This window comes from Pteropus medius, unplaced genomic scaffold, assembly GCF_902729225.1.
Source record: "Pteropus medius unplaced genomic scaffold, Ma_sr-lr_union100, whole genome shotgun sequence".
Lineage (NCBI taxonomy): Eukaryota > Metazoa > Chordata > Mammalia > Chiroptera > Pteropodidae > Pteropus > Pteropus medius.
Window position 1 is genome coordinate 11,652,699 of NW_024349799.1, and position 12,923 is coordinate 11,665,621.

The window sequence follows — 12,923 nt, forward strand, 5'->3', positions numbered from 1 at the left end:
ACCTGCTACTTTACTGGAGCCTCTCCCAGGCCCTCCTCCTCCTCCCTACGCATATCTAAAATATATAAAGTGAAGTAAATTTGTGAAGCTGCTCAAAGCAGGGTCAATTATGAAACATCCCTTGGCATAACAGAAAGTATATGTCCCATAAGAGTGACTACAGCTGAGTAGGGGCTGGACAAACAGAAATAGGGAAGGGTCTGTGCCCCGGAATGCCATCTGATGGAAAGGAAGCCCTTGGAAAGGAAGTTTCTAGCCACCTGGGGTGGGGGAGGGGTGTAGGAAGGTGAGAGCTGTGAGGGCCCCAGGTGAACAGCCAAAAAGAAAGCCCTGACCTGGGGGCAGCTGGTCTCACCAGGAGGGAAGGGGACTAGGAGGCTGTGAAGGGGCCAGCATACTTTAGGGAGGGGCACAAATGCTCTGAAGAGAGAAAAAGGAGAATGGGGACCAGCGGGATATCCACCAGGAAGTTCTCCAGCTGTAGCCTGGAGCCTCCCTGGCGCAGTCTGCTCCAAGTCCCCTAATTTCTTCTCCCTTTTCTTCTCTTGCTTGACTAAAAGTCCTTTCCACAACCAGGCTCCAGGCTGTCTCTCCTACTGATCTTCGGGCAAAGGTCACACTGCCCAGTCTGCTCACCTGGCCTGGCTAGTTACATCCCTCCCCTAGGCACAGTCTTATCTCTCATGCCAGCCTTAGTCATTCACCCCACTCCCTCCTCCAAGCCCAGGGTCCCCAGAATTACAAAGCTGTCCTCCAGTGGGTGTTTGCTCAAGCTGTGCTACCTGCTATTCAAGTCCCAAGTTCTTCACCTGGCTTCTTTCATTCCTCCAGGCCACACACCGGGGACCTCATGGGGACCTCAGAAACAACCCGGATCAATCCAGGGCTCGGGGGAGTTGGGCAGGAAGCAAATTCGACCCGGGTTTTCAGTCTCTCAACTTCCTGCAAACATCTTAAGCGCAGGGACACATCTGTATATAACAGCCCCTGGGCATATAATTAGCGATACATGAATGGCAGCTCAGCAGTTTAAAATTTGGGCCAATCTATCTCCGTAAGCTGGTGCCAGGCAAGTGGCATGACCCCAGTCAATGGCAGCACTGCACAGGACTCCACCAAAGCTGAGTTAGGTGGTTACAGGGAGTGAGGGAGAGAGGGAGGGAGGAGGACAGAGATCCCTACTGCACAGATCTGAGAGGCACACAATTGGTAACCCTCCCCGCTTCGAGACTCCTTTTTCCATAACCTGGCATCACTATAACCACATTTTACCAGGGGAAGGACCTGGGGATGTCCCAGAGGATGTACCTGCCCCACCTCCTTTCCTGGAGCTCAAGGGATTAGCACCTGCCTCCAGGAAGTGAAGACAGAGGTTTGGAGGATCACCAGGAACCAGCCCAGGGGGGTTTGCTATAGAGACATGTAGGCTGAGTGCAGGAACCCAGTCTTCTCACAAGTCTTTGAGAAGGTGACCTAGAAATATGTCCGTCAAGGAACACCGTCAAGTCCCGCAGGGCCGAGTGATGTGTCACATCCAGCCATCCGTGGAAGAGCAGGGCTAGGAAGATGGGGAAATGGGGAGAGATGTATACCAGAAGGTGTGCAGGGATGAAAAGAAAAAAACTCCGGGGCTGAACAGGGACCAGGTTTCCACAGCAAAGACACGGTTCTCCAGAGGCTGCTCCACCAAGACGCTTGCTGCCCGCAGGGAAACGGCTGTGACAACAGCAACTACCGCCGGGACAGAGCCACCGGCTCTTGGGGAACCAAGGGGTGGGAATGCGCGCACACCTCTGGCTTCCGCAGCTTCTCGACTGGGAAGAAGTAGGGCCCTGTCCCCAAACCCCGAACTAGGCTGGCCCGCTCTTGCCGGGCAGAAGTCCTCGTAGCCGCGGAACGGGCTTAGTAAGGCCGCCAAGGGCTGCGGAAAAACTTCGGTCGCGCACAGCAGAGGGACTTGGCGGGGCCAATCATGGGCAGGGAGCCGCGGAACACCGGTCCCGGAAGGGCAGGCGCGCGGGGAGCAGAGGTGGGACGCGGAGGTCCCAGGAGAGGTGTCCGAGAAAACAAGCCCCCTATCCAGCCACTAGATCCCCCTAAACCACTTTTTGAAATTGCGCGGAAGGGAGAAGTGGATGCTTCTCTCCGTGCCCCTGGGCTAGCCCGCCCCACCCTCGCACCTGAATGCAGGCAGAGGACCGAGAGTGGGCAGCGGCTGCCCCTCCGTGGCCCAGCGGGCAGGGGCGCAGGTAACTCGACCTCCCCGGCCAGGGCCGAGAGGGAGCACACTCCCGAGGCGCGAGCCCGCGCCCGGGCTGCGGGCGAAGTTCCCCTCTCCAGCAACTTCCCTGGCCCCGGCGCCGCAGGCCGAGCCAGGTGCGCGTCGCCGGGGCCCCGGGAGCCCAAGCTCCTCCGCCGCCGCTTACCTGGCTCCCCGGGGCCGGCGCGGCGCGCATCCCCCGTCTGGCCGTGGGTCGGTGCGCTGCACAGGGGCGAGAAGCGGGCGGGCGCGGGTCGGCGGGGCGGGCGCAGACGCGGCGGGCGGCGTGCGGAGCGCGGGCACCGTCCCTGCAGCGCCGCGGCAGCTCCCGCGGTTCCGCACCAGTCGAAGGCTCCAGCCCCGCTCCCACCCGCGCCCGTTGCCGGGAGACCCGCGTGGGACGAAGGGCTCTTTGTATCAAAACTGCTGTGACATCACGAGGCGCCCGGGCTGGAGGATCGGAGGGGCGGGACCTGGCGCCGGGGGCGGGGCCGGAGGAGGAGGAAGCACGGCCTGGGAACCCGAGCCGCGGGGGGCGGGGCCCAGGTAACCCCGCCTCCTAAGGTAGGGGCAGGTGGCCGAGCCGGTGCCGACCAATGGCCGCGCGCCCGCGGGGCCGGCCCTGGCGACACCCCTTCCAGGGTGGGGCGTCGCCTGCGCCCGCCTGAGCGGGTGCCGCAAGGTTACCGTCTCCTGGGTTTTCGCGGCGCCGGCACTGGGATTACGGAAGACGGCGTTTGTAAACTCACGTGCCCGCCTGGCGGACTCTGTCGCCGCCTTTGCGCATTCCAGTTCACTCTCACTATGTGCGGTCACCGCACTACGAGATTCTGGCCAGAGCTTTCAGGCTCAAACGAAGACCTACCAATTCCTACACTCCTCGCTCGCCACCACCACCACCACCACCACCACCAGAGGCTCCTAAATAGATTTTTATACTGAATTCCACCCACAACTTTACCAATCTTTTCGTGGAAAGTCAAAGCTGTCTTTATAATTAGCCCAGATATACAAAGAACCAAGAAGCAACAAGAACTAAAAAATATAATTTAAGTAAAAAACGTGCCCTATTCATAACTCTTCACTATGCTCTGGAGCAAAAGGTGGCCAAGATGCAAAGCAGCAAATATTGCAAATGTAGTTTCCCTTTGACTTAGTGTTGCATTGTGTAACTGGTGGGGTGGGGAGCACATTTATCTTCTTAATTGTCTGGCCCAGAGGGACATGAAGCCACCTTTGCCTTCTGTGAGCTCTCAAAGACCAACCAGGTGGCACTTTAGTATGGGCTGGGCCTGTCACCAACTAGATGCTTTGGTCCAGCACCAACACACACACACACACACACACACACACACACACACAGCTTTTCCGCCCTCCCTGGCTCTTTGCTCTCAACTTCCTTCTCCCCAATATCGCTCCTGTAAACAAATTCCCTGCTGCCCATCTGTTTACCAGGGCCTCTCTCTGAGGTAAAGCATCCCAGTGGGGCTCTCACCTGCCCAGGACCTTCCAAAAAGGACAGCACTAGTTAGAGAGGGGCCTCCTGGCAAGGGCTGCTTGGGTGGGGCGGGGCAGGGAGGAGCCCTGGGGGTGAGGTGGAAACTCCATCACCAGGCCTGCTGCTCTCTGCTTATGCCTTGTAGTTCAGAGATCTATGTATGTGTGGAGGCCACAGACTGTTTCTCACCCTTGTTTGTGTCCCTAACGCACCGGCTTTGGACTCAGACCTGGATTTGAATCCTCTGAGACAAGTTATGTAACCTCTCTGAAACTCAGTGTCTTCATCTACAAAATGGGCATGGCACAGCCTTCTTCATGGATTATACACCCTGGCACAGTAGGTACACTACGTTTCAGGCACTCATTAAAGGTGTAGCGCAGGAATAAGCCCACGAACCCAGGGCCTGCTCCACTTGCCTTCCCTGTTCAACCTTGAGATCTTAGCCCATTCCCTTGAGGTTTTAGGGTATGGCTGAGTCTAAGGGTTTTATCTCAGTTTCTCTTCTTCTGAGTCTCATTGTTGCCCCTAAAGAACTTATGGGGCCCCAGAAAGTAGGTCGCATGACAGAATCCCCCAGAGCTAGAGAAGAGAAGCAAAAACTTTAGGTGAGCATTGCTTCTCTGAGTCCTGGCTTTGTCCCAGCAAAGGTCAGTGGAGAAAGTCAGACCCATCAAGTCACCTCCCTGCGCCTACCAGTGGGGGCACTTTCAAGAGCTCTGCGGAGGTAGTGGTGCTAGTGGTCCGTCTTTATTTTTTCCAGAACTGGTGGGATGGGGAACACCTCCAGCTATTTGTCCTGAAAAGTAATGTGACAGAGAGGAAGGTCACAAGATGCTAGCATCGAACACTTCTGAGTTTGAAGCCTGGCTAGTTCTATAACTTACACAGGGAAGTAATTTTGTTTCAGAGCCTCAGTTTCTACCTCTATTAAAAGGAAACAAGACCTTCCCTTTTCTCATTGTGAAGTTCAAATGAAATGAAAAAATAAGTATCTAGTACAGTGCCTCCCATGCTGCAGGCACTCAAGAAATATTAGCCCCTAGTTACTACTGGCAGCAGGAATGAGCCCAGTCTGACTCAGTGATTAGGTGCATAAGCTCTGGGGCCAGAGGGTCATATCTTGGTTTCATCACCTTGTAGCTGGGCGACCCCAGGCGAGTTTAATTCCCAGTGTCTCAATTTCCTCACCTGTAAATTCAAGATAATAGGATTACATATTTTAGGATTATTATGAGGATCAAATAATTGGGATCCATAATATAATTAAGACAGGGCCTGGCACATAGCAGGTACTCAATAAACAGTAGCTGCTATCAATTACCCTATGGCAAGAAGCTAGGAAGAACTGAGGTAAGGATTGGCACCTGAAGCAGCTTGTGGGAAAATTGAGAACACTGACTTTCAGGAGAGGCCCTGACATCTTCCACAGGATTCAGGGAAGCAGTGATCATTTGCAGGGTGGAGGAGAGGAGGCTGACTGTGTCTGAAATGGAATATGAGAACTGAGGGCTCCAGCCCAGGCCAGGGCTTCCACAGGACTCAGTGTCCTCTGTTCAATTGGGAGCTGGAAGAGAGTTAGTAGGGAACATAGCCCTGCCTTCTCTGCACAGCCCCACCTATCAGGCTGGCGGCAGGCGGGCTCTTGAGTTAGCTACCCTGGTCCCTCAGCACAGGTATGTTTTAGATGTCACAGAATCAAACCATTTTAAGCTAGGAAGAATCTCTGGATAAATATCTAATGAACTCTTCCCCCGTTTTATGGATGGAAAGGTGGAGAATCAGAGAGGGCTGGGAATTTTTCCAAAGCTAAGCAGTGAGATATCAGGTGAGCGGAGACTGAAACTCAGGCTCCTGACTACCAGTGCGGGGCCCTCTCCTCACTCTGCTCCACTGGGGTGCTTTCCTGATGGGGTAAGACAGGCAGGGGCTGGGGAGTGGCAGGGAGTAGACTCCTTTCCAGGGCTTGCCCAGCGCTCTGAGTCAACTGAGGGCGTCTGCCTTGCCTTTTCGAGAGAAAGAACACTCTCATTAAAAACAGAAACCCTCTCTCAGAGAATGTATTTAAGAAAAATTTTCAGATGGCAAGTTACTTTCATTCTTTTTATGACGTGAAACTGACTCTGCCATTGTCAATATGAGAATACTCCCATGACGTCGAATACCAAGGCCAGAAGCAGATAGAATGTTGACAAGCAGGAGTTACTCCAGAAGCTGATGGGGGCAGAAAACACGTGGTCATTGGGGTGATTCAGGTGAGGGAAGAGAATAGTAAGTTCTCTCTGTATCCTAGCTACCTACCTATGTCCATTTCCTTCTGCTGTCACTATGCAGAATGTAGCTCAACATCAGATGGTGTGAAGAGGCAATGTTTTGTACATGTTTGGGGCCACATGGAAGGATGACTAACATATATAGAATCATTATAATAAGAAAAGAACTCTTTGAACATTACTAAGTGTTGACATTAGCCAAGCAACTGATGCCAACCAACATTAGCCAAATAAACAGAAAACAGTTGCACAAATAATATCAGAACTAGGGGAGACGGGGAGAAAGAGTATTTGGTCCAGGGGTTCTCAAACTGGATTCCTTGGAACTCTCATGGTTCTGTGTGGGGAACCCTGTAAAAAGGAAGTGCTCCGGGTGAGCAAAAAGAATAGCTCTGCTTTTTTCTGCTTTACACGTACACTTTCACATAAGATTTCATGTGAACAAAGGGTTCTCTGACTTTAAAAATGTTTCAAGTTCTAGCCTAGTATAGACTCATTTCCCAGAGAAATGAGCCCCAGAGGTGGGAAATGGCTTCTCTCCTCACAGTTGCAGTTAGTGGCAGAGCCAGGATTGGGGCTGGGCCTCACGACTATCTGCCTCGTGCTTTCTAAGACAGACATCAGTCAAGACTGTCAGTATCAGTCAAATCTTGTCACACACTAGACATTATTTCTGCCCAGCCTCAGTATCACCAGCTACTGCTTTTTGTGTGGAAAAGCCCTCCATGCAGCTGGCTCAGACTCTGCCACACACATTCGTCTCTGTATCTCCTGTTTAGAGATCCCTTGACTCCACAGTCAGAGAATGTCGACCCCAACCATTAAGTCTCAGCTTTCCACCCCAGAGGACGAATTCAACCTTTGATGACTTAAGCAGTGGCTTTAAAAAGGGAAACAGGTACTAAGGAAATAGGCAGGACCCTGGGATCTCGGCGGCCTCTTGACCCTGAGAGAAAGTTGTACCCAATCTCCCACTTAATAAGACGCCTGGATCCCAGAGCCCTTACGCTCCAGCAAGGGCTTGTCCAGGGGGTCTACACCGGGTCTGGGAAGAGGAGGGCATCTGAGACCATTCTTTCCTCTGGAAAGCTGTGGGTTGGACAGCCCATCATTAAGGTCCCTTCCCATTCTACAACCCTGGGCTAGCCCAGGAACAGATCCTGGAGCCAGGTACGCATCTGGGAAGTGGGACCCCTTTCCACTGGCAAGCACACTGGTGTTGGTGACTGGTGACTGTCCTCTGGCCAGGATGCCTTCAGCAGTCTGCCCCTGTGGCTGGGTTTCCTCGTAGTATCTGGCTGGAGGCTGTGCAGGCAGGGCGGGATCAGTTCTTATCCACTCTGGCCCCAGGCTCAGTGTTCAGAGAGGCCAAGCTCTATTTTTTAAAACTCGTGCACACATGAACAATGGGTTTTCTTACTCATGTAAACCCAACAAGAGGGGAAAATGGTGAGAAAACCCATGTTTCCTCTGACTCATTCAATCATCTAATATGAGGAGGTGGCAGGCAAAGAGGAAGTAAGACATGGTCTTCTTTTGACTTGTATTGGGAAAAACGTCCCTTTTCCTTTACTCTTGGTAACATCAGGTGACTGCAATACCAGAACAGCACAAACAACTCTCCTCTCCTACAAACACCACCCCCACCCTCCCCACCTCCTCCCATAGGAGACCAGGAAGCCTGTGTCTCCTATTTTTAGGACTGGATGATAAATCAGTGACAAACTGTACTACACACTAGACCCATTTTGGGAACTAAAAAATGTTAATACTTGGGTGGTACCCCACAGCAACTGAATCTAAACATTCAGGGTGCGAGCCAGGTTTTAGCCGTTGTTAAAGATCCCCAGGTGACTCTGAAGCAGCAGTTTGGCAATTACTTTGCTGAAGGCTTGCCGACTTTAGTGGGAGCTGGAGCAATCACAGGTGAAGGCATCGTTTGTTCACTCACTCATTCATTCATCCATTCATTCACTCATGAATATTTCATGAAGACCTTCTACCTGCCAGACCTTGTTTGAGGTGTCAGACATACAGCTGTGATCAACATGGTCTCAGTTTTCACGGAATTTACATTCTGGTGAAGGAAGGCAGACGATGAACAAATAAATGAATAAATGATACACATGACACATGCTTTGAAGAAAACCAAAGCAGAGCAGGTGACAGAGAGACATTGGGGACAGGGGTCTATTTTCCCCCTGGATTTAGGTACCAATTTTTGCTTCCAGAAAGGGTAACCGTGCTCCTGCTTGCTGTTGTGGACTTTATCCTGCTCTCTTGCTAAAGCTGCTTCTGCCTGACAATCCTCAAGGCCCTGCCTCCTGCCCCTCACAGGCCCTTCCTGCTTACTTACCTTTTTCTTCAGGGCAGGGGCCTGGCATCCTCTGCACATATCACTCTTGACTCCTTCTCCTGCCCTCTGTCAGCAATAATGTCTGACGCAGGGCCTGGGCAATGTGAGTGGTCCATCGAGGACCGCTTATGTGCAACCCACAGAGGGCTTTTAGGCTTCTGGGGTATGTGACAGGTCATGTGGAACAGTGGAGAGAACCCCAAACTCAGGGTCAGAAGACCTGGATGCAAGGCCTGGCTCTCACTTACTGGCAAAGGGCCAGTCCCTTCACCTTGCCGACCCTCAGTTTCCTCTTCAGTCAAATGGAGAGTCTGACCAATTTTCTAAGACTAGGATCTGCATTAAAAGAAAATATCAAAGGCTTTTGGAAAGCGTTTTGCAAATATGAGAACTTTTTAGAAATTATTATCATCTAGATCTACATAGACATGAAATCACAGTGCATAAAAGCTGGAAGGGATCCCATTTTACAATTGGGAAACTGTGGCCTAAAGAGAAAGCTTGTTAATGGCACAGGATCCATGCTGACCCCAGAAAGAGAGAAGTGATTGGGAGTAGACTGAGGATGTTGTTTTAATATCAGACATTTTGCCTTCTCTGTCCACTAGGCAACTCCAATTCATTCTTCAAAACCCCACTCGAGTATGACCTGTCAGGTGAAGCCTTCTCCCCACAGCACCACTATTGGACAGCAGGGTGTGCAGTAAGCTGGGTGATCTTCTAGTCATTAGCATATGTGCACACCTGTGTGTGTGTGAGCTCATCAGCAAGACTCTACACTTGAGATGCTGGGATCCAAATGCTGTCTCAGCTGCCCTGACAGCTATGTCCTCAAGCTATAGTTTCTATATACAATGGGTCAAGGAAGGTTGTGGGGTCCCGCATCCAGCTCTTCTCACTCCAAGCCCAGGCTCTTTCTTGGGCCCCATAGCTTGGCAGTTGGGCTGTGCTCTCTGCTGGGTCACCCCAAGCCGTCCCCAGAGCTGCTCTGGACAGCAGCCTGCCCACGGTCTGTCCTCAGGGGCTCTCCAGCAGGATGTGGCCCATGATGCCCTCTGAGCCCTGACACCCCAGTCACTGACCCTTCCTCATGTCCTATGTGCTCTCCCTGCATTCTTGTTCTTAGCCTACAATTAGGACCTATGCGAGGGACACTCCAGGGTGGAGGTCATTAATCTCAAGAATTTATCCCCCTCCTAAGAAGAGAATAACTTTTAGACAAGGCTGGTAGTGGATGAAGACAACTTATTTCAGGTCAGAAGATATATACTGAAGGGCTTGTAACTCTACTTTGAAAGCAAACACAGTCCCTTAAAATTGTTTCCTAAATTATCTTAGTGACACTGGAATTAAAAAACACCCAAAACCTACAACAAACAAGCTGTCCCATAAATGACAGAAGCAGGGCTGTGGGCTCTGCACTGTGATAAGCAGAGGGGTGGGCAGTTAAGGCCAGGGAGACAGTGGTTGGGCAGCCTGGTCCTGGAGGTGGTTCCTGGGGGGCCCAGGGCCAACAGCTCACTTGGACCCGCCCAGGACAGCCCAGGCCACCCTTGAGTAAACAGGCGGCAGCAGTAGCAGCAACAGCAGCAGCAGACAGGATGGCTCATTAGGAGACTGAGCTGGCCTCCTGTCTCAGACACACACACTCGCCTCCTTTGTGGCTCCCCTTCCAGGGCAGGGCTCTGCAAAGGGAAACCAAAGGCGCCTGGCCCCAGAACACTGAGCCAGTGTTCCTTCCACTTAGGGGAAAACCACAAACCAGCAAGGCTCTGTGGCTGCAGCCCAGGCGGACTGAAAGAGCTGCTGTTTTCAGGTAGACACTGGAGAGGCCCTAAGCCTGGAGGAGGCCAGTGCAGGAGGAGGAAGGACTGCTCCCAGGGTGCCCTAAAAATGAAACCTTTCTTCCAGCACAAGTCCCCTGCCGTCCCACTAGACCACAAGGCCACATTCATGAGCGTGAAGTGCTCTGGTGCCCCGCCAGCCCAGGTTCAAGCCCAGCTCTATGACTTCCTTCCATAGCCGACTACCTCCCATAGCTTACACATAGTCACTTCTTGTTATCTGCAGCCACTGTGTGAACCCTGAATCAGTGGACGCTGAACCACTGCTCCTAGGGGTTACGTTCCTGCAAGTCTCTGATTACAACATTTTCATCAACCAGTCGATACATAACCTTACTTTATGTGTGTTTGTTTGAAGACACGCTATTTAATACATGTTGCTGATCCATTAACACTGAACTCAGCCAGCAGCGCTGTCACTCGGCACCATCACTGAAGAAAGCTTACCGAACACGTGTTTTCTCTAAAAGGCACACTGCAGTTGTCTAGCACTCAGGAACACCAGGCAGCACTTTAGCACCACACTTGGGGGGCGTTTTAAAAAGCAAAATCACCACCACCACCACCACCAAAAAAACCCCAAATGCAAAAAACATGGCACTAACAAGGCTGCTGACAGGACACGTGTTTACAGTATGAGAGGAAACGAGGAGGAGTAATAATGTCTTGTTCAAACTCAGCTGGCCGACCCAAACTGTCAAGCCTCTGAGCATGTCTGCAAATGATCATGAAACGCTGCCGGTATTGATCGGGGGCGGGGGGTCGGGTGACAAATTTTAGCAAGTAGGCAAATTTGCAAATACGGAATCTGACAAAAATGAGGATCCACTGTACCTGTGTTATATGGTTATGGGTGAGGGTGTTAAATGAGATAATGCGTGAAGAGTACTTAGCGCAGCAATAGCTCAACACATATTTTACTGTTACTACTTTTATTACTTGCTAAACAGATCATGTCTCGATGCCTTTGCCGTTCCCTCTGCTTGGAATGTCTTTCCTTGTGCTTTTTTCATCTAGTGAAACCCAGAGCCCAGGCTTTCGAGTTGCCTGGGGCTGGGTTTGAATCATACTTCTGTTTGCCAATTGGGAACCCTCAGGCTAGGCTGGTTCTCCTTTCTCCTGCCCTCATCTCCAGGACTGCTTCCCCACTGCTCACTCACAGCTGACAACTGGGCTTAATATAAGTGACCAGAAGAGACCTGCCTCCTGTCCCCTCCACCAGGTCTGCACACCCTCCTGTGCAGGTGCCTTAACTGCCATCCTCCTGCCACAATGCATGGTTCACAGATGGACACTTCTACTCGGACCCCGGACCCCACCACCTGCCTTCTCAATTTCTCCTTCTCTGCTAGCTTCCCTCCTTACCAGATTATGCCCTGGCTTTGAAAACCCCTCCTGAAGTACCACAGGATAGAAATGAATAAACTAGAGTGTCACGGACTCTCATCCTACCTAAACTCTCATCCTGACCCAGTGATCTCTCCTTGAAACACTTTCTTAGCTTGGCCCCTAGGGTGCCACCCTCCTGCTTTCCTTCCGCCTCCCCAGGAGTGACTTCTCCGCCGCTATCGCTGGCTCCCACGCCCCTTCGTCAGCTCTAAATATTGCCAGACTCTGTGCTTCAGCCCTCCTTCCTTCTCTTTTTCCCCCTCGGTGCTTATGTGAGGAGGGGAAGGGGCCTCTCGTCTAGCTCATGGCTTTAAATTTCATCAAACCTTGATGCCTCGCAAATGTTTATTTCCAGCCTGGACCTCTCTGCTGACCTCCAGACTACTGTGTCCAATCACCTGTGGAGGAAATTTATTGGGGAGTATCTTAGGAATCGCCCCCACGACAGCATGAGGGAAGCACGATGGGACAGAGGGAGAGATGAACTATGATGCAGGGTCACGAGGCCTCAGGACCCCTTCAGAGTGGTCTCAAAAAGGGGCAAGGGGATTTATTCCCACATGGACCAGTCCTGGGACAAGGCTACCCTCAGGTAGGGCCTGTAATCTTGAGCCAGGTAGGTCCCTGGCCCCCCGGGGGGCGGGGTGTGGGGGTCAGCTGCAGTGGCACTTTCGGCAGATGAGAGGAGGGCATCCAACCTAAGGCAGGTCTGGACTGCACCACGTGTGGGCATCTTCACCTGAACTTCCATCAGGCCTTTCAAGCAACATGTCCACCACGGAACTGCTACATTTCCCTCCAAGCCTGCTACCTCCCCTAGTCCCCACTGCCCAGCTCAGCAACTGACACCAACATTCACCCAGGTGCTCAGGTGAGAAGCTCGGGCTGTCCTTGCTGACTGTCCTTCCTCCACCCCATGTCGGCAAGTCCATGTCGGCTTCAGTCGGTCCCACTTCCTCTCTTGTCTCCATCCTTGTCACCATCTCTGCCTTGAATGAATGCACAGCCATCTCACTGGTTGCCCTGATTTATGTATATACCCGCAAGATCTCTTTAAATCACCAAGTAGGTCTTGTCACTTCCCAACTGAAAACCTTCACCTGGCTTTATGAGCCCCAGGATAAGCCCCAAACTCCTCCCCTGTGCTCTCAGGTACCTCTGCCAGGATCCTCTTTCTAGCCCCCTGTCTCTATCACTTATCAGCCGCAGTGGCCTCATTGCCAATTCTCAGACCAATCACACCCTTTCCCACCTCAGAGCCTTTACATTTCCCTGCTTTGTGCCCCATCCCCACCTTCAGATG

The 12,923-nt window shown here is 52.1% G+C and overlaps 1 protein-coding gene across 2 annotated transcripts in view; it reads right to left on the reverse strand.

Moving 5' to 3' along the window:
- The window catches only part of RAB11FIP4 (RAB11 family interacting protein 4), a 97,956-nt gene that overhangs the window by 31,675 nt on the left and 53,358 nt on the right, over window positions 1–12,923 (reverse strand). Inside the window, exon 1 of one of the 2 annotated variants that reach the window (XM_039886046.1) lies at window positions 2,427–2,725. The exons of the other annotated variant lie outside the window; for it this stretch is intronic. Within the exon in view, the coding sequence (XP_039741980.1) occupies window positions 2,427–2,456 (30 nt within the window). The 5' untranslated portion in view covers window positions 2,457–2,725. Of the gene's footprint in view, window positions 1–2,426; window positions 2,726–12,923 lie in introns of those variants that run through there. 2 annotated transcript variants of the gene reach the window in all.